Source organism: Macrosteles quadrilineatus, unplaced genomic scaffold, assembly GCF_028750875.1.
Source record: "Macrosteles quadrilineatus isolate MER2022 unplaced genomic scaffold, UCM_ALF_1.0 Scaffold_1__1_contigs__length_201487025, whole genome shotgun sequence".
NCBI classification, from domain to species: domain Eukaryota; kingdom Metazoa; phylum Arthropoda; class Insecta; order Hemiptera; family Cicadellidae; genus Macrosteles; species Macrosteles quadrilineatus.
This window is the reverse complement of record NW_026542594.1, coordinates 169,759,907-169,782,868: the sequence shown is the minus strand read 5'-3', so window position 1 is coordinate 169,782,868 and position 22,962 is coordinate 169,759,907. Positions and strand designations below refer to the sequence as shown.

General features: G+C 36.2%; 1 protein-coding gene across 3 annotated transcripts in view; it reads right to left on the bottom strand.

The window, feature by feature from the left end:
* The window catches only part of LOC128989682 (rap guanine nucleotide exchange factor 2), a 278,269-nt gene that overhangs the window by 177,131 nt on the left and 78,176 nt on the right, over nucleotides 1-22,962 (bottom strand). For all 3 annotated transcript variants that reach the window (XM_054411722.1, XM_054411732.1, XM_054411740.1), the window contains exons 4-5: nucleotides 16,456-16,583; nucleotides 419-502 (exon numbers count right to left, since the gene is read on the bottom strand). In XM_054411722.1, the coding sequence (XP_054267697.1) occupies nucleotides 419-502; nucleotides 16,456-16,583 (212 nt within the window). The remainder of the gene's footprint in view (nucleotides 1-418; nucleotides 503-16,455; nucleotides 16,584-22,962) is intronic.

Here is a 22,962-nt window from a genome sequence, read left to right as displayed (position 1 = left end):
ACGTATTTAAAACGAGGTTCACTATATCGAGACATAATATGTCTCACAATGCACCCTCTTATCGGGTATTGATCAAGAATTCGCCTGTATCACAGATTATATGTGAAGATTCACGTAATGTGTGCTTGTTACATGCAAATTTACAATCTCTTCTCAAGATGTTTACATTGTATTAAATAATCTTTATCATTTTTCTTATTATTATTAAAACCTTGAACAGTTATACAAGATCATCGAAGGATGTAAATTGTTCAAAGAAAAAAGATTTTAATTGTGAAATCACTAAAACGATTCACTCATTTTTCACAAGATTGCCTTGGCATTTTCTTACTTGACACTTTTTTCAAGAGAGTTTTTTTGTTCATTAGTTGTAATCTATTTCTATACCTTAACTACATTTATGTGAAGTTGTTATTACCTGGATGTCGGCAGGAACATGGATCCATCGATGAAGACCGAGCCAGACAATAAGATGTACCAACAAGTGGACAACTCGCCGGTACTGGAACAAAAAACATTTTGTTGATATATTTTACAGTTAATTAATACAATACATACCAAGTTCTGTGCATAGGTCAAGTATAAACTTATAGCATTGGCCACGAAGAGTAAAACTAGACTTATCATAATATTAAAATCGCGATAATGTATAAACAAATTTGGTTATTTAGAAACAAAATAAAATACAGTAGTCGAGCCCACTATTCGGCGAAACAAGGCCTCACAAAGAGGGGTTGTGACAGCGGTACACTACGTGTTTGAAAATGTTTTTCAACTAGTCCATAAGAATGGTAAATCAACAATTGATTGTTATTGTATTGTCAATTGAGATGGCAGGTTCATATTTTAACCCAAATGAAATATGAGTGAAGAATGGTGTGAGATGACCTGTGTAGCTTTGTTGCTGACTTTGTTAGTGTTTTATGAATTGATATCACTATGGGCGTATGATTGCAGAACTTGTGCCTGGTGGTACCGAGGCGTGGTGACTGAGAGGTCTAATGATTAACTACGCCATAACCAACCACACCATAAGTCAACACACTGCCCATCAATTCCTCAAATGTTGGGCTGTTATGGCTTACCAAGAATCAATTATACTGAGTAGCCCCTAAGTAAGTGGAATAACTTACGCATATAGAAATTTTATTCGTTATCTTCTTCTTCTCCAAATTATTTGTCTCATTCTTACTATCCATATCCTTCTTATTTTTCGTCTTATATAATCAAATTGATATAATCAGATGTATGTCTGTATGTATTACTAGACCTTCTATCAGGTTGAAGTTTTAAAATGTTGTATTTATGCATAGGAAGGTTTCTGTCTTATCTTAACACTTGAAACTCTCAAGAATATGCCTCCCAGGGCTTTCAAAGTTACAATATTAAGCTTACAAAATTAATATCACATATTGGTTTCCATGGAAATTTCCTGTCTCTAAATTTTATTTCATAACAAAGAAATAATTCATTCGAATTTTTCCTGTCTGTTTACATTACACGTTCTTTCCGTGTATTTTCTTGTGTAATGTAGCCCAAGCAGAACTCTAAGACGTAAAAATGTGTGAAACGTGGCTAAGTGAAGGTAGCCACGACAACGTATGTACTAATCAATATAGCCAATATTGGCTACAAACAAACATTGGCCGACAACCACGGACAGTGTACAGAGGTGATAAGCTAGGTACACAACATTGGCCACAAGCTGCTGAAAACATACAACATACGTCAAACATAGCGTAACATAGGACAAACTAGCTTCATACATACACATACATGTGAGACATACAACATACAAAAGAGATGTTACACAGAGCGAAGAGCATACAACATACAGAAACATTTTGTACTCGATGAGTCTCCAAAGGGATTTTAATTTGTGAAATTTCTCATAGCATAAAATTATACTATTGGTTTTCAATGTACTATCCAATAAAAACACGTATTCCTGTATGTCTTGATGTTCAATATTGCACACACGTTAAATACTTGTTTACAACTATTAGTAAATGTAGTTCAATACTGCATATTTGTTAACAATTTAATGCCTTAAAAATGTTATTTTTACATGTATAATTAAGGGTTGTGGTTAATTTAATCCATTTTAAAAATGAGACGAGATCTTAAAAGATAAATCAAACAGACAAGATGGACAAAAATTAGAATTTTGGACGCAGCCTTAAAATGCTTTATGTTCGTCTTCGTTAATAATTTGAAATAATTATCAACACGTTATTTGTAAGATTATGCAGTAGCTTAAACCCTATTTACAAATGAATGTGTACACTTTACAGCCTGTGAAGAGAAATAAAAAATTGCATCATGAATTAAAATAATTAAATACGATTTTTTAATTTCCAGCCCTTACTACACCACATACACAGGTAAAAAAAAAACTAGAATCGTATCCAGTGAGAAAAACCCCATCAAAACTCCCTGCAACTGATTACAATGATTTTGCATTGTTGGACGAGTTCCTAAAGTCTTCGCTAGTGGATGAGAAAGCAGCACTGTACAAGCCGTGGTACATGACGTCACATAGCATTGTTGAATCGACCAATAGGTAGCGGGACTATGCAGCCAATGCCAACCTTGGCCAATGCCAACGCTAACGCTGTACAATTAATTAATTAATTAATATTGTTTATTAATGTGAAATATTAATCCTCAATACGGTGAACTTGTATTACTTGGGGGATCAGCTAAATATGAAAAGGTAATTTAAAAGGGAGCCTACCAGTAGACCGACAAGATACTTTGTCGTCTGGCCACTAGACCGTCTTTTTTAATTAAATAGATAAATGCTGAAAACCAGTACGTCGACAAGTTATTTCATCGTCAGTCCAGTTGACCGGCCTGTAAAACTAAATTATTATATTCGAGAAACCAACTTGTCGTCAATCCTCCTGACCGACTTACCACTTGCTCGTCTTTTAGGTGGGGATAGGGGGCAGAGTGGGAGGAGCTAACCGGGGATTACCCAGGAGTTTGAGGCGCTTCTCATGGTTGAACCACCTCACTCGAGGCTAGAAGCCAGTATTGCCAACTGAAAGTACTATAGCTCCGTCGAACACTACACACGCGGCGTGTTTACACAGTCTGGCGTTAAGTTGACGTTGGCGCGCAATTCTCGTTGCGTCGTTTCTATAGCAACCGTGCCGTGACATTGTCCTTGGTCTCGCGCATTCCTCTGCCTTTGTATTATTTAATCTGCATCGAAAGATAAGACTCGCTTATATGCATTGACTATTAAGTCAATTAAAAATTTCATTCGGGGTTTTTGATCGTTTGTTTGGATAAAACTACGTACCGTATATTGTAGAATTAAATTTGTAGTGTGTGTAGTGTGGTAGTGTGGTATTATGGTATATATATATATATATATATCCTACTAATCCTACTAATATTATAAATGAGAAAGTTTGGATGTATGGATGTATGTTTGTGACAAGTAAACGCAGAAAATACTGGCCGGATTGGGCTGAAATTTGGTGTGATGATAGCTCACATTCCCGATTAACATATAGACGCATTCTTATCTCAAAAGTCCGTTCGGGCTCCGCCCCAGTGGCTCTGGAATTTCCCATGTTAACCTTATGAGTAATATTTAAAACGAATAAAAGAATTTCGTCAGCTGTTTCAAATACACAAGTTGGTTCTGTGGTTCTGTGATATTAAATTCGCATTAACAAGTTATAAAGTTTACTGACAGGGTACAGTACTATTAATTTAAATGAATATATAGAATAATCCATAGCCTATATCGATATTTTTCATTGTTATGAGTGTAGGACAGATACTAAAGTGCAGCCAAATTTTGTTTCTAAAAGTGGTAGCCTATATGTGTAACTATTTTATACAACAAATGTAAAGATCAAAATGTTTGTATTTTGTGTCTTCTTCCCGTTGCAAAGCACGGGTACAACAGCTAGTATATACATATATATATACATATATATATATATGTACCAGGTTTTGCGTTGGATTTTTCGTCAGTTTCGTCATTGAGCTCTCTCGTAATAAGCTGTATCACTTGCGTCTTGTTCATGTTCTGTGGCATATTTTGTATCACTTGCTTCCTGAGACGTATCAGAGTGGTGGAAACTGGTCCACGACGTAGAGGAAGTGGAGGGAAGTTGCAAAGGCAAAAGGTCTGGAGTGTGGGAAATGCCAAGCGACTATAGAATAATACAAAACCATGCTTAAAAATGCTTAGGGAGTGATGGAAACAGGCCCACGACGTAGAGGAAGTGGAGGGAAGTTGCAAGGACAAAAGGTCTGGAGTGTGGGACATGTCAAGTGACGATGGAATTATACAACGCCATGCTTAAAAGGCTTAGGGAATGATGGAAACAGGTCCGCGAAGTAGAGGAAATGGAGGCAAGTTGCAAGGGCAAAAGGTCTGGAGTGTGGGAAATATCAAGTGACAATGGAATAATACAAAACCATGCTTAAAAAGGCTTAGGGAGTGATGGAAACAGGCCCACGACGTAGAGGAAGTGGAGGGAAGTTGCAAGGACAAAAGGTCTGGAGTGTGGGACATGTCAAGTGACGATGGAATTATACAAGGCCATGCTTAAAAAGGCTTAGGGAATGATGGAAACAGGTCCGCGACGTAGAGGAAATGGAGGCAAGTTGCAAGGGCAAAAGGTCTGGAGTGTGGGAAATGTCAAGTAACTATAGAATAATACAAAGCCATGCTTAAAAAGTCTTAGGGAATGATGGAAACAGGTCCACGACGTAGAGGAAGTGGAGGTAAGTTGGAGGGTGGGAAATGTCAAGTGAATATGGAATTATGCAAAGCCATGCTTCAAAAGTCTTAGGGAATGATTAATAATTAAATTAATTTAATTAATAATTAAATTGAATCTAAATTATTGCATACAATTATTATCTGGACAGAGGTGGCAGTGCCATCGTGCGCGCAGAATGCTTCTATTGGGAATTTTTCCTTCCTACTTGGACGTCCTGCAACCTTATTTACGATGTGCCGCAATTTTCTGGAGTCTCCGTCTGCATCTTCGATTTTATTTTTTTTTTAACTGTACTTGGCTTGTTTAATGACTTGAGAATATTCCTATATCCTGTCCGTGCTGTATGAAACTGACCTGTGCTGTATGAACTTGGTCAAACTACAGCACAGACAGTAGAAGGACAAGGATATAGGTTACATGAGCCTGATAATAGATAAGGAACTCTTACACTATAGCTGTCTCCCGGCATGTCTCTGAATTTTACTTTATAAGGAATAAGGATGTAGGTTTGAAATACCTTTAAACATTAAATCAAGAGGACAAATTGTATCAACTGTTGAGAATTTAATTGAAAATACTGTAAGACTGAAAATATGATTTTCTGGGTGAAGAAAGTTGTCTAAATTTGAGATTTCAAAGTCCCATAACTTTCGAACGCCTCAACCCATCAGTATGGGAATAAGTATACAATGTATATGATTTAAATCTCTACAATATCTGACCAAAAAAACAGTATGTCATCATGACTCATATCATGGTTGTATGTTGTATGTATAGTGTCCTGTTTATATCGTTGGGTCTGGCAGAGGCCTGACGTCACATGGAACTGTCACTGTAGGTGGTCTTTAGCTCTTTCCTGCTTTAAAACTCTCAATTCTTGGGTAAACTATAGGTTTTTTTTCTTATTACCTTGCTCCAACTAGTACTCTTTTGATGGTATGAGGTTTTAAAAAGTTTATAGTTATTAATTAGAATATTATTCACGCCTGAATATTTATTATTTTCTGTTCAGTTGTGGCTCAGTAGTTGCGATGCTAACACCATGGCAAAAGAAGGTTTTAGCCATGTACCTAGTATGGAGGCGAAGAAAAAGAAATAATAATAGCTGATTTGTTTGAAACAACAGCGTTTGTTTGATCTCGAGTAGCCGACCCAGTGTTAGCATCAAGAGGCCAAAAACTAGGAACGTAGCGCCAGCCACGTCCCTTTCACTTTCAGCAATTTTACAACCCTCGCCAACCCTACACATCCAAAGACAGAGAGAGAGAGAGAGAGAGGGAGAGAGACAGTAAAACAGCTGTCGAAGTCGATCGGGTCGACCTAGCCTCGGTCGTCAACTCGCTTTCTTTTTCTTCGCCTACAAGCGTTTGAATAGGGGCGCGGGAAAACTACTTGTGTGATGCGGCACGCGTAATACCGGAAAAGGCCTTCGGGTAGTTCTAGAGCGCCGCAAGAATTGGGTCGCTGGAGTCGCGTTTTAGTTGCCACTTTACTATTGAAGACTCTTAAGTGGAAAAAGAGTTTATGACGAAATATACCCCCACCGCAACAAACCTGCAGACTAAGCAAATTTCTATTTGCCTGATTGGATTTACACTAAAATGACTTCTTGAAAATATCACAGTTATTCCATATTTAAATAGAATAAGTTTAACAAGTACTTAGGTTTGCTGCAACAGGGAGGGTAAAAGTGTGTTTTTTTGTGTAAAATAATAACATTTTATAAATAAATAAATGATTTTTTTCTAATTTGATGCAAATATTTTCATAAACAAGAAAACTACTACAGTTTACTTATTCCCTGGTGTGAGTGAGGGTATACATTCAACTCTAGAAAATACGCTGGTCAACGAACGACAAAGAGCCGCCGATGTCTAGAGTTTCCTTGGATGGGTGGCCGACCGACCGGTGGTCATAGGGTGACGACACAAAGGGGGTGGTAGGCGGGTATCCGTGTCGGCCAGTGAGTCAGTGTTACCGGTGTTACTTCAAAGATGAATTAATGCCCTCGGGGAATCCCGAGGTAGGCGCGGCGCCGCCAGCTCGACACTTGTTTCGGTCACTGGTCTTGGTTGATTGTTTCGTTTTCGTTTTACTATCTTTTGATACTTTTACATAAACGATATAGCCATGATATATTACTAATGAAAATTCAATAAGTACATTGCACACTAGGATAGTTCATGTAAACAGTTGTTACTTAAATAGTTTGGAACTCTGGCCACGTCTATATTCTTCATTAGAGTGAACTTAACTGCAGGCTATTCAATAGACTGTGAAAAAAAACTGTGAATGATTTTATGTACTTGGGGTTTGATATTTTTTTTTATTATTATAGCAAAAACTACCAATCTTTGTCATCCGCGTCATAATTCTTGAGCTAACTACTTCTGCAATGATATACCTTACGTCACAAAACTGTATTAACCCTAGATCCAGTACCTCTGCTCCAACTAGTATTATAACATTGCCGTCCAGGAATCTTTGAACATATAGTTTGACAATAAGTGCATGGATAGTACAGCCGTTTCAACAAGGATTTATTTACTATATGTTCTTAAAACTGAAATTAATTAGAAAACTATTAAAATAAATTAAATTAATTAATTTGATGTGAATTTAGCTTTAGTTAACAACACTCATACAAGTTCATAAACATAAACCAAATATTTTTTTTTTTACTAGAAACGATTTGCAGGGTCGTCCAGATGAACTTGGAAATAGTACCATAGATAAAAGGAGTAGACATACTCTGTCATACATACATGTCTATACTCATTTTATCCTTATATTAGTTCATTAGAAAATCTGAATATACAGTAGTGCCGTGCATTTGAAGTACTTACTCAGAACACAGACTTACTTGAGGACAGTTACACAATAAAACGCAAAGATCTACGGAAGTAAAGACTACATTATTTAGTAAAAAAAAGAACAAGGATGCGTCAGTTAGGGCCAGTTAGACAATTGAAGTACACAGAATTGAATCACCATAGTATTGTCCATGCAACAACGTGAGAGGATAAAACATGTACTTCTTCAATTATAATTACATGTTTCTGTGTAAAACCGAAGACGTCTACAGACTTTACTAAGAAAAACTTCTCCCCGGTAACACAGGCAATGGGAATTCCTTCTAGACAAGGTTTTCAATAGGCCTACAACAAAATCATAAAACAAAAGATGTTTCTCAGGCTAAGTAGCACACTGTGCACTTCAGCAAATAAATAGTTTACCGAGATAACTATTGCTTACCAAGACAGCAGTGTCATTTAAGGAGAAATAGTACAAACTAATGTCACCAAAAGTCTAAATTCATTCTTTATTTTATTTTTTTAAGAGAGGGAAAAATAGACAACAAAGCTTTAAATAACCGGTATTATCAATTTGTATTTATCTCTCAATTGAATAAATGTAACGGTAGTTACCTCACCACTGTTCACAATATTTGACCCTCCTATTACATAAATATGTTAGTTAATTTAATATACAAACTCGTGTACATGTTGCTCAAATTCGAGCAATTTCAAAGTATTACAGAATTTATTTCAAAACGAAAAAAAGTAATATTCAATGAGTTTAAAAGAGTCAACTCAAAGATCACCAGTGTGTAACTGCTGGAGATACTCACGATGTATATACAGTAATCAACATTTCCTGTAAATATTTTATCATATTTCATAAATTGGTATTGCATTTTAATGTTTCTACAAATGTTTCCTGACTTATAGCTGCATAAGGTTGTCCATGTTTATCTTATTTATTGATAAACCTATGCATGGCACCACCCTTGTCGCCAGCAGTAAGTTTACAAATTTCAGTAATTTTTTAATAAAGATAAACACTTTTTTGATCATATTAAGGACTTCCTGTTGTCTGTAACAATTTTATTTGTTCAATCGGCGTATTTTAATTTATTTAGTTAAATAAAACATTTATTTCATTGAAGTAAACTAATATAGGCCTATTTATATTCACTGTACTGTGTATAACAAAATATCGATTGAGAAACAAACAATTACACGTAATAAAAACCTCACTAGTCCGCTGCATTGTGATAGCTGAAAATCGTCGGAATGAAAACCGCCGCTACAAGATACAGAAGTTGGTACGCCTGCAGGGCCCTCCACAGCTGCGCGCGCCGCTGGCACTGCCGCTCAACACATCCCCACCTAAAAGACGAGCAAGTGGTAAGTCGGTCGGGAGGATTGACGACAAGTTGGTTTCTCGTGTATAATAATTTAGATTTACAGGCCGGTCAACTGGACTGACGATGAAATAACTTGTCGACGTACTGGTTTTCAGTAATTATCTATTTAATTAAAAAAGACGGTCTAGTGGCAAGACGACCAAGTATCTTGTCGGTCAACTGGTGGCCCCCCAATTTAAAATATAATCTATTTCATTCAACTGAAACTGAAGAAGTAGAATATGACAACACATAATACTATTAATAATGTTTATATGTTTTTTTACCGTTTGCACTGTATGCTACTTACTGTATTTTATGTTTTAAGTTACTTTGACGATTGCAATGCATGTTTATTTCCATGTTAAAAGCAATAAAGACATTTCATTTCATTTCATTCATATTCCTAAACAATTATGGTTCAAGAGCTTACCTAATGTTTGTTCGTCAAACATTTTATTGTTTAGTTTTGGTATTAAAACTAAATTTTAAGATAACTTATTATAGAAATCAATTACCAAAATACCTTTAACTATAATACGTAAAATCTATATTATCTTATTGCTTTGTTGAGTTTTATTCATAAATCAATTTGTTGTTAACTCTGATGAGGTCAAACAAAACAAAAAATGTTTTTGTTAACCAATGCATTTTACATTTTGAAACATAAAATAAAAACTTGTGTAGTGCATTTATCATAGTACTGTTTAACTGTTATAAAGATTCTTTATATTTTTCTACAACTTTTGATACACATAGCGTATTCTTTTCAAGACAGAAAACTAGAATAGAAAACTACCGACAGGAAACCATTTGCGAAGACAAAAGACTGCATTCTAGTGACGATTCTGCTATAGTTTAGTCACAGATAAATTCTGGGGTATTTTCTTTCTGCTAGAAACACTTTAAAAACGTGTGTTATCATTACTCTGATTATTATAATACCATAGATAAATAGATTAAATTATTTAAACAATTTATTTTGTGCTGTTTAAAAGTTCATTTACTAAAATTGAAAGAAATAAAATCGAATAAAACCAATTTTATCCTTGTAAAAGTAATGAACCAAGTTTCAAAACGTACATTTTTTTTATTTGCTTTAAAGGATAAAAAAAACAACAACTTTACAAAAAAAAAAATAAGTAAGTGCACATTTTCCAACTTTTTATTTTGATTCACTTGCAAACTGTATTACTGAATTTACACAGAGAAAAGTAGCGCCGTCAAATAAGAAAACGTATCTGTACAAACATAACTGTCATGCGGGTAGTCGGAGTTTTACGGCAGGCGCTGAAGCTCGTCAAAAATCCCCAGTAGGCAGAAATCTCTTACTGCAATTTTAGTTTAAACTGCGCTATGTTTATTTTATATAAGAATATGGCTAGTTCATGAAAAAATATTTACAATATCAAACTGTGCTATACAATGGTTAAAAGTTTAAAACTTTATATTCATGGATTATTCTGTATAATGTAGATCCATTTTAATTGTATTGTTCCTTATTTCTTTCATTTTAAATACTTTAAGTCAAATAATGACAAAGATTAAAATGTATGTGTGAACTGTTTATTTATTTATTTATTTCCCAACGGTTTACACCAGTTTACAAAAATAGATACAATGTTAATAAGTTCGCTAAATATAAATGCAACAGTAAAAGTGGTAATGGCAAGAACAAAATAAAATTAACTGTTGCTAATGCTTTGGTATCATTAAAAAAATTTGAGCCACGTATAATTTGTCTGAATGTTGTAGAGTAATAATTAATCCACAAAATAATTAGACTCTCTGGACGTAAAACACGTCAAAACAGGTTTAAAACATTTCAAAAAAGATCAGCAATTGATTAGCATTTTTGCATAGAAAATACTGTACTTCTTAAATGAGGCGCTAACTAAAATTTATATTTTCTAAACATGTGGACATATAATTTGTATTTTGTGTACTGAGTTGAAATATTCAATCACTAGAAGAAACCGCCTTAAAGTGGTAGACTCACAGTTTAAAATCCAAGCAACTATAAAGTTTGAGTTTTCATTAGTTAATAGTTCGATGGAGAAGCAACTGTATGTGGGTGCTTTGTTTGAGTTTTAAAATAACGCTAAAGAAATTTGCACCGCATATGTTCATATTTTTTATGGATCTATGAAAAAAAAAAACAGTTCAATTTTAAATTAAAAACATTTGTTTTGTAAAAGATTATTGTGTTACACTTTCAACAAAATTTTCATGGTCTGAAATTAAAATTAAAAAAAAGTACAGCCATTTATTCTGCAGAAAAATGGAGATAAGCACTTCAAGAAATCTTTTCCCCAGGGCGAAATTGTACACGACATAGAAGGTTTGAAATAGAATTACTGAACTATATTACAATAAACATACTATGCATTTGAAATAAAATGTTCCAAAGTCTATGGTGTATTGGTCTAAAATCTTTATCAGCAAAACACGTACACATAGAAATAACAAATGATTTCAACTGGTAAAAGAACTCTGAAAAACTTTAATAATCCATGAGAGGCTTAATCAACTACAGTATGTCATCTTCGAGTTTAGCTGGTCCATAAACGGGATGTTTGTATCCAAAGTCAATGGTTCCGTGGACCACTTCTAACTGGGTTGGTTCAACAGAAGATTCCCATTCGTCCATCTTGGCCGGCACAAGTAGACCGTGCGAATAATGTACAGTACAACGTGCAATTGTAACTAACGTTAATAGTTACAAGTCAGAAGTTACATGTTATTAGTTATAAAAGTACAGCGAATTGTTAGAAGGTTAATTACTGGATACTAGTTAGTGTTTGGATGTTATTAGATAGTACCATTGGCATAGTACCATTAGGTAATACAGTATTTAGCTGTTCCAATTTAGTGGTTTTTAATGGATAAAACAGTAGTTGGAAGTTTGAAGATAGTGGTTTTCATTATATCCCCTGCTAATAAACCTCTAGTACTTAGTTTATAGTAAATACTATACTAGTTAATCGTAGTAGTAAGAAGATAGTAGCCACTAGCTACTAGCCAGAAAGTAGTGACAAGTGTTCTTAAACATTGACTTTGTATGCTGAAATCAGAATATGCATCATATCGAAATAAGAAGCCTAGAGTGCGTTGTTGTCGGTTGCATGTTTTTGATGTAGTTTAGAGTACACTTTACAATTCATGTTTGTCCCTTGGGTTAAATATTAGTATAGTAAACGATATGTTTAATCAATTGTGAATAAACCTTGTGAATATACAGAACACCAATGCGACTATTTTAACAGTTCATATAATAGCCAACAGTGAACAGTGGGACTGCTAAACTACGTTTAATCTATGCTAGAAATTATTTATCAGCATGACTTCTAAGGGCATACCGCATAATATGACTTATTGCTGGCGAGGAATGCATGGGGAAAGTTTGCCTGGTTGCCTAGCAACACCACAACCATCTCATATGTTGTAGAGTTATAGAGGATCAACGCCAATGACATTGACTACAGAGGTTGACGTAGAATTTTATAATCAATGCTACTGTCAAAATAGGGTTCTCTGTTGTCTTTAACCAAGCGAACTCGCATGTATTTTTAGCTAGAAATAATTTTCACTAATCCTCACACAGTGGGACATTTTGACCTTTCCAGCTTTGTGGTTAAAAATGTATAATGTATGTACCTATAAGTTTAACATAACTAAAGTATTGACATAGCATGCGGAATACTTATCATACTTATAATTACAATTAAGAAAGAACTGAGTATAGTGTTGCTCCACCTAAAAGCTACAGACTTTTTTTCTAAAACGAACCAGCGACCATCTCACTAAGCAATGAAGCCACACCAATCAATAATCTACCAACATACAAATGTTTTGCTAACAAGTTTTCCTATTAAAACAAGGACTTTTATAGGCTTACAAGAAGTGGTCATTAGTTTTAGCGAATTTCCCTATAGGGAAGTAGCTATTACCGTAGGTGGCACGGTAAGACCTAGACCCGGGACCGATTTACTTTTTCATTTTGATGTCCCCAGAGGCCAAAAACACCATTCGTTCAAATTTTTATATATGTATATATATATATATATATATATATATAGACTTATATATATATATATATATATATACGTCCGTGAACGCGATAACTTGAGTAATTTTTGTCCGATTTTGATGAAATTTGGTTTAAAGGTGTAAAGCGGGATAAACTTGAATGAGTTCGCGAACCAGCACGATTGGACCATGGGAACGGGGCTTTACGGGGGGTTTTATGGGGTAAAAATTGGTTTTTCTCACTTTTGACCCTCAAAACACAAAATTTCCCGATTTCTCTTTAGACCTTTTTAAAGAGCTTAAAAAAACAAATAATTTAGTATATAAAAGTATTTTTGCTCAATTATTAGTAACGGAGAAAATTTAAAAAATTGTAAATTTCAAATTTCCATGTTATTCTTATGGAGAATATTGTCAAATGTTGTAGTTTGCTTGTTTATGGATATATTTTGATCAAACTTGGCAAATTTATTTATTTTGTACTTAGCTATCAATATTTTACTCAAAAACACACTTTATTAGTTTCGAAGTGACTATTCGCACGTCAAAATGCTCCACAGTCCGTTCCCGTTCCAGTTTTCTGTTACTCTGTTACAGTTACAGTATTACAAAATAATGCAACGGGAACTTTCAGAACGTTCAGTTTCAATTACTGTACTACTACTGTACTTCTAAGTTTTAAGAAGCCTTGAATTGAAACGTTCAAGAACAATCGATGGAGCCAGAAAGAAAGGTGTTACCGTGCAAGTAAAAAAAAAAAAAACACACACACAAATGATAATTTGAAATATTATTAATTGACTTACAGATGCATACACAGTGGTACAAGGAAAGTACAAGCACGGGAAAGTAGCCAAATAAAAAATAATAAGATTTTAAGTAGGCCAATTTAGATTTTACTTGTAAGCTCTTACATCTAGCTTTTAACACTGTAAAATGTTAAGCTTTAAGCCGATGACAGCCTGGTGATTGACTAATATTTTATCCTAATGCCTAGCCTACTTCTGGGCTATCTAGGCCAACATAGGCCTACTAATATTAGGCCCTACCTTTTTATTTATTCATTTATTGAACACCAACGGCAAACACCATTTTACATAGAGTGCTACAAAGAAAAATAACAATGTATAAAAATAAAAATATATAACAATAACAAAATATAACAATGAATATATCATACAAGAATACAAACAAAATAGATCACAAAATTAACAAGAGAAAAATCAACAACAAAGGAACAACAACAACAATGCTTTCACGAAGAACCCTCAAGGATGCTGTCAGCTGCAGAACGCCGAACCACTCCCAAGGAGGCAGTAAGAAGGTCCACAGAGCTGCTTATCACATTCCCGAGGCGCATAATCCGGGGAATGGGACTGGATCTGGCGTAGTTAGTCCCAGTATGGTCCAGTTCAAATACACGCTGATGTCTCGTGATTCTCGAAGGAACATGGAAGTTTATCCTTTCCAGCAAGAAGGGGCAGTTGACTTGATTATTTACCAGTTTGTAAAGAAAGGTCACATCAGCCACTCGCCTTCTGTTTTCAAGACTCGGAATGTCATACATATTAGAGAGCTCGTCAACCCGGACATCACGAAAGTCAAGTCCAGCACGACATCCCAGGAACCTGATGAAGCGTCTTTGTACTGACTGAAGATGGTAAATATGGCCAAGATGGTATGGTGACCAAACCAAGGAAGCATACTCGAGTAGCTGCAGGATGAGAGACTTGTACAGGATAATACAGGCATGGTTGCTCAAACCATGTCTAGCAGAGCGGAATACCAATCCGAGCATACGAGAGGCCCTGGTGCAGATTTGGTTTATGTGGGGTCCAAACTCGAAGGAGGAGTCAATTAGAACACCAAGATCCTTGATGGTATTGCATCTCTCAACCCGGTTACCATCAAGAGAGTAGTCAGCTAACACTGTATTTAATTTCCTGCTGAACGTGATCAATTTGGTTTTTGTGGGATTCACAGCCATGTTATTGGAGAGGCACCAGCCAAATACGTCGTCGAGGGCGTCCTGCAAGGACTGGCAGTCATGATGGGATGCAACTTCAACGAGTAGCTTGATGTCATCCGCAAATAGAAGAAATGGGACTTTGATGACCTTCTTAATGTCATTAATAAAGATGGAAAACAAGAACGGTCCAAGATGAGACCCCTGAGGAACACCAGAACTTGTAGCGAAGAAAGAAGAGACTTCAGAACCAAGGCGTACAGCAAGCCGTTGATTGGTAAGGTAGCTCTTAAACCATTGTAGAAACCTTCCAGCGAACCCATAGCCTTGGAGCTTTGCAAGCAGATGGCTATGATTTATCTTGTCAAAAGCTTTACTAAAGTCAATGTAAATGGCGTCAACTTGATTTCTTCGACCAAAGGCTTCCAACACCAGACACTGGAGAGATAAAAGATTCGTCACAGTGGAGCGACCGGAGGTAAAGCCATGCTGCTCATCAATTATGATGATATGTTTAAATAAAGGTTGTACGATGTCTAAAATAAGTCTAAAATAAAATAAGGTTTTATAGGCCTAGCCTTTGATATGGTAAAGGTAAAGTAGGCTAACACCCTAAAATACTGCCTGGCCTAGGCTTTAGTTTTTTACGATTCTTATATTGAATCTTCTAATGTGTATTTCTAATACACATTTTATTATTGGCCAGCACCTATATTTTCAACTGCTTATAACCTATTTGGCTCTGTTAAACTCTTTTACCTTTCTCAACGAAGTTTATCCAAACCAATTCGATTTCGGCTAATATGAGGTATTACCTTTACCGTTCCTAATACTAGGATATATTTGTGTCCAACCTGTTCCCAAACAGCTATAACAGTTACTAGATTAGGAACGTAATGTGACGTCATTTGGAGCAGACGTGCGTGGTAGCGGCAAGAACAGCCGCGGCGCACGTCTGACGTGCGAATAGCCACTGCCTATTAGTTTCCTTGTAGCAGCAAACCTAGGTACTCGTTAAACCTAATTAATGTTATTAAAATATATTTAACTGAAAATCAATTCAGACAAATGGAAATTCGCTTAGTCGGCAGGTTTGCTGCGGCGGGGGTATTTTTTGTTTTTTTTTATTAAGTAAAAATCTCATAAATGAGGCTATCATAGATTGTGCTACTACATAAAGTGTGTGTTGGGAGATTTTTATACGATTGTAGCCAAAAGAAAAACTAAATACGATACTTTCCTAGGAGAAGTTTTTTTTATTTCACACGATTACAATTTACGTAAGAAAGAAAACTGTATTTTACCACAAAACGCTCTTTCGATGACTAAATTTAATTTCATTCATTTTTAATTCCAAACCCCGCTACAACAACTATTACTGTACTTAGAAAAGTAATGTCTACATCTCGTTAGTGTTTCTATAGTCAAACCCTAAATATAGTAAAATGCTTTGACTACTTTTTTACAATATTAGTTTTCCACGAAATATTTGTTTACAATGAAAAGTGTATACTTACTAGTAGAGGACATCGTTGGCATCATGTCGCTCGTATCTGACCGTCTTACAGAGCGACCTCAGTACAGAGTCTCTGTATGGAGATAAGGACTCGAGTCCATGCAGACCGTAGTAGATGATCTGAAGATCCTGGAACAAACAATCGTGTAAATTAGGTAATCTCCAATTAAATTGTTAACAACTAAAACAGTCTTAGTTGCTAGCGTTGTTTGTAGAAAGTTGTGGAATCAATCAGTTATCAAATCATTGTCACTGAGATGGGGACGCCACCTATAGGTGCGTATTTTAACCCAAATATTATGAGTGAAGGATGAGTGTAGGATGTAAAGTGGAAACCACCAGTTTACAACCACAACGCTTAATACGGCTTTATGCTTTATAGCCGGGTTCTGTTAGTCAAAGTGTTAGGTGATAGTGACATTTATGTGTATCTTACATTACATTGTAAACTTGTTATAATGTACGCGATACTTTTGACCTAGTAAATATAGTGCACTACATCTAATTACCAACTGGTTAGCAGAGCCGTGGAAAAGGTGCTCGAATGCTACTTAGGTTCTATTTTACATTCCATTTATTTTTATGAAATAAAAAAAATTATAGCTACTGATAACCAAAACAGATTTAGATGTCTACTGTACTTTGGTATAAAAAATGCAACGATTCTACGTAGTTGTATCGATGTGATTCTACACTCCTCAATAATTCAGGTGGAAATACAAATACACAGCTTTCCCTACCTGTTTAAGGTCATTAAGCATGATAGGCGATTTTGTAGGATTGTAAATCAAATATGTAGATGGGCAAATATAAGGTGGTAGAGAGGAGTTGCTAGTTCTAACTTCACCTTGAATAAAGTCGTTTTTAGCGAATTTCCCTATAGGGAAGTAGCTATTACCGTAGGTGGCACGGTAAAATCTAGGCCCGGGACCGATTTACTTTTTCATTTTGATGTCCCCAGAGGCCAAAAACACCATTCGTTCAAATATATATATATATTTATTTATTTATATATATAGATTTTATATATGTATATGTGTCCGTGAACGCGATAACTTGAGTAATTTTTGTCCGATTTTGATGAAATTTGGTTTAAATGTATAAGGCAAGGTAAACTTGAATGAGTTTGCGAACCAGCATGATCGGACCATGGGAACGGGGTTTCCCGGTGGGTTTTATGGGGTAAAAATTGGGTTTTCTCATTTTTGACCCCCAAAACACAAAATTCCCTAATTTATCTCTAGACCATATTAAAGAGCTTAAAAAAAATAAATTAGTATATCAAAGTGTTTTTGTACGGTTATTGGTAACGGAGAAAATTCAAAAAATTGTAAATTAAAAATTCCCATGTTATTCTTATGGAGAATGTTGAAAATTTTGTAGTTTGTTTGTTTATGGATATATTTTGATCAAACTAGGCAAATTTATTTATTTTATACTAAGCTATTAATATTTTACTAAAACACACTTTATTAGTTTCAGTTTCCTTGTGTCAGCAAACCTAGGTACTCGTTAAACCTAGATAGATTCAATTAAAAATCATTCAGAGAAATGGAAATTCGCTTAGTCGGCAGGTTTGCTGCGGCGGGGGTATTCATTTATTTTCAAAATGTTCTACTTTGAATCTAATTTATTCACAAAGACAATAATCAGCTGAGACAACTAACAGCGTCGCGGTGGTAGTCACATGTTGTTCCCGTGTTTGTGTTTGTAGTAGCAGCTGTCACTGAATGTCGAGTGCTGGCTGAAGGCTGAAGGACAAGGCCATGGCGCTGAACTCAGTCTACCGGTTGTATGTTTGTTTACGATTGTAAGGAACTACGTAGATTCTTCCTGGTTCAACACATGTTATCCTCTATCTTGTATTATAATGTAGTTCGTTCGTTATCGCTAGAGTCATGAGGAGATACAACGCGTATATTGTACAGCCCTAACGGGACTACAGTATCCCAAAAGATTCCCTGTTTGTCATATTGACGGTTTGTGTAAGTTAGAGAGAGGCTGGGAATATTTAGAAACTATCACTGCATAAATGTTTTTAATGCTAAAGATTTTAAGGCTTTCTCCTGGCTTTCTCCAACCACTAAACCACCCCCACCTGAAATGTATACTTTTTTTGTAATTATAGAAGTTTAGTCTCTGTTTACTTGCTACATCATCAGAGACAATCCTGTAAGCACGCGTATAATATAATTTAGACATCGTATCATTACCACTCAATATCATTTTGCTATTTCAATAAACAACGTTCATTTCAATCGGCAAAATACCAATCCCAAAACGTTTTGTTTTGATAGTTATTCCTTAAAAGATAAACTTAAAAAGCTAAAGTTAACAATTCGTTTGAAACTGAGTCATGTCACACCCAAAAGTACTTTTGCTTTCGTTGCATAACGGAGAGCACGATTCCTCGGAGCGATTCAGTTTTGAGTATCCATTTTGGGACCCGTGAGCCGCCGGGGCCTAACTTGACACAGATTCCTCAGAACATGTGTGTCTAGTTCACACTCACACATCCTGGTTATGAGGGGCGGGGGAGTGGCGGGGGGAGGGGCTGACCCAGTGGCGCGGGTCAGATCACCGTAAACACCCGCGAGGCACACGCACTTCCCGCCAAAGATGCTGCCAATCACTTCTTCCCGCCAAATATGCTGCGGATTACGCTGCTTCACATCGATTGCAATTTTTTCAAAGATTTTTTTATTTTTCAAAAAATATTTGAACGAATTTTATCCTAAGGGAGTATGTTTATTGTAGGTGACAACTTCAATAGTAGGTGAAAATGGTGTGTCAAAGATAAACGTAAATGTTTATAAATGTACAACCACAGGATGAAGAGAGAACCATGCCTCTCTCTCTCTCAATGGTGTGGTTCCACTTAACTCAGCATCAGACGCACGTTCTTACGTAGTTTGGTTCTATGTTCTATCTTATATAGCATAAAATGAAATGAAAATGTATGTCCTTTGTATCACGACCACCATGACACTGAAAAATTCTTCCAAAATGGCTAGTAAGGCATTTGTGGTATTTCCTAAATAAATCTTTTAGGGATTCATTCCAGTCTTTCAAATGTGCCATGTGCTTGTGGGCATTTTGTAATCGATTTAAAGTATTTCCATGAAAACAGTGACAAAGCTATGTAATTCATTCAACACCCCCTTTTCACTCATTTCCGCCCTGGTTGATGCTGTTCGAATGAAATATCAAACTCTTCTGAGTGAGACAAAATGTTAATGCGTATATCTGTGAATGACATTGCGGTACTTCGTACAAAAAGTTAATCCATATAAAAGACGTAAGCTGTACAACATCTCACTCAAGGATGGAGGAGTAGGAGGTGGTCTCCAGGAGCGAGGCTATTTACGGCGTCGCCATTTGGAGGCTGGAGACCGAGCACCTGGCTGAGTCACCTCTGACACACGAACTGCATCTAACTAGAGAATGGGGCACCAGTGATAGTGTTCTAATTTAATACCTTAGCCACTTGAGACATTAAGATGGTCTGTATCTTGAGTATAGTAAGGTAGAAGGAATTCTTTCGTGATACTTTAGACCCTTAATTAACCTGCATCTTGAATCTGGGGGACTTGGGCATATCATCAGTGAAGACTGATGATTGGAGGACTTGGGAAAATTGAGTTGAAAGCTCCTAACAATTAATTGTTAGGGCTTAAGAAATTTCAGTTGTAGAATGAAGCAAGACAAAGAAGAAGGTGTAATTATTGAGTTGAAAGCTCCTAACAATTAATTGTTAGGGGTTAAGAAATTTCAGTTGTAGAATGAAGCATTCTGCTGTTGTAGGTTCTGGAATGCTGGATGAACGCACATTACGTGATGGTTCAATCTAACTTCATTCTCAGCAGAGTTGTTTGTAGGAATTTCCTAAAAACCCCGATAGGAAGTCTACAGAAATACTTGGTTGGTGCAGAAATGTCCAACAGTAGAACTTTGAAATGCTACCAGCAGATCATTTCTGGGTCGTTACTATTCGTAGTAGTTGAACTGGATAAACGACGGTGTGTTATATGCGATATAGATAGAACTTTATAAGGAAAACAATTTGCTAATATATTTTGAGATCTTTTTACCAATCTGCGCTGCCGTCAGGGAATATAAACCCCAAAGGTAAATCTATGTCAAAACCACGATCCACGATCATTTTGATCAAACCAAACTGCATTCATCCCAGCCAGCTAGTTTTATGGCGATGCTCTTCAAGAATTGATAAAATTGCTGTTTACTTCCTGCTGCGTGTTTTCTCAGACGGATGGGGGCGAGTATATTAAAATGGCAATCATTCTAACGGGCGGAACTCGTCTGAACAGCTGGCCTGGGGCGATGCGAAGAGTCACCTGCATTGCAAGTCAAACTTGACCTCGGTGCATCTCTGAAGGCCAGCACATGAATCTTTTCAAACTTCTGTTTCGCACGTCTTTGTATTAAATTGCAAATATGAACACAATGGACTATGGCAAACTGTATTACTAAACTGTCCTAAGACTCTCTTCCTATAGTAGTTCCAGATGATTATTTTAACCTTTTATTTTAGGACGGGCCTAGCCAATGAGCATGATCAAGCAAGAATGAAACATTTGATCATTAAAACTCAACAATTTGGCCTTGGTAATGCTAATACCGTTATCGAAAGGTTACATATCCATTTGGGATACCCATGGAATGCTGAATGCCAGTAAAATAGCTATGAAATTTCCGACGTGAAAGCAAAATACATTAACTTATGAGACAAATGAGAATAACTTATACGATACGAATTGAATTAGGAACAGAAGGAAAACTCGCGTACTCCGGTGGTAATGGAGCATGTAGCGAGCCAAAGTAGTGAAAGTGCGTACAATATGGGAGAAATCATTCAATGGCGATTAAACCGGATAAATCTTCTATCAACTTACGTTAGAAAAGATATTCTAGGAAGTAAGAGGAAAACTATACTCAAAGGCTAAATAACGTTTAAAAAATGTAATTTCCTTCAAATATTACAAAAAAATAATATTATTTAGGGAGAGGAGAGTGCACCCGTAAATGGCCGTTTAAGCTTGGATTTCCACCTTGTACCCGACATTAGAAAATGGGTTTCAGTATAAATATTACCTAATTTATGTATTGTCCTTATTGTATGTCCAAAATGAATAAAATCGTAGGCCTAATGTCGTATTATGTTAAAAAAAGAATGATAAAAAATATAATTTATAACAAATAAATCATTATACCAGTGAAGAACCGCAAATTAAATGGCATTTCAAAATTGTCCTAAGCCCCCTCCTTTCACAAAATAACCCGTTCAAGATTCTTACGTCGAGGCTGGATACCCTGAATGTAATAAGAAATCCCATTTCAGGGTCTTTAAAATATAGATTTTGATTTTATGAATGACTTCTGTTCAATTAGTATGATATTAAACCCGTGGTCAAATTCTGGTCATTCGGTCATTGTGTATCCTCATGATTTGTGAGGAGATTGTGTGTTTCCCAGCATGCGCTTAATCCGTCAAAACATCGTCTCCAAAAGTTTTAAAGAAACTTGATCTATATAATATACTTAATGGACGAACATTTTTTTGTGGTATGTCAATATTTATATTAATTAGCCATAGTTTTGTCGTTGTTGTTGCTATCGTTTAGTCAGGCCCGTTTTTGACCATGTCAGCGCCCTAGGCACAACTAATAGTAGCGCCCCTTTGCAATATATAACAGGGTGACCACCAACCGGGAAATCCGGGAACTAAGCGTGAATTTTTTGAACCAGGAATTATGTGTTAATTTTCTATTTCTACCTGGAATTGTCAATTTACAACAGTGACGTTTCCGTGACCACGGGAGACGGGAGGCGATAATATGTCTCCACAAGGCCTCGAGAGATGATCAGAACTTTGCCGCGATCGCATGAGATGATAATAATATCTAAACGACCGCGGGATATGATCATGATTTTACCGCGATCGCGCAATACGATAATGAGATCCACAGAGCCGTGAAGGATAATCAGAATATTGCCGCGATCGCATGATACGATGATAATGTCTAAACGACCATGGGATATGATCATGATTTTACCGCGATCGCGCGAGTCTATGGTAATGACTAAATGACCGCGGGATATGATCATGGTCCACACAACCACGGAAAATAGTCAGAAATTTGCCACGATCGCGGAAGACGATAATGATATCCACATAACTGCGGGATATTATTAACATTTTGCCGTAATCGCGGGAGACAATTACGATGTCTTCACGACAGCGGGAGACGATTACGATGTCTTCACGACCGCGGGAGACGATTACGATGTCTTCACGATCGCGCGGAGACGATTACGATGTCTTCACGATCGCGGGAGACGATTACGATGTCTTCACGACCGAGGGAGACGATTATATGATGTCTTCACGACAGCGGGGGACGATTGCGATGTCTACAGGATCGCGGGAGTTACAATAATGATGTCTACTCTACACGGCTGCGAGGGATGATCAGAATTTTACCGCAAT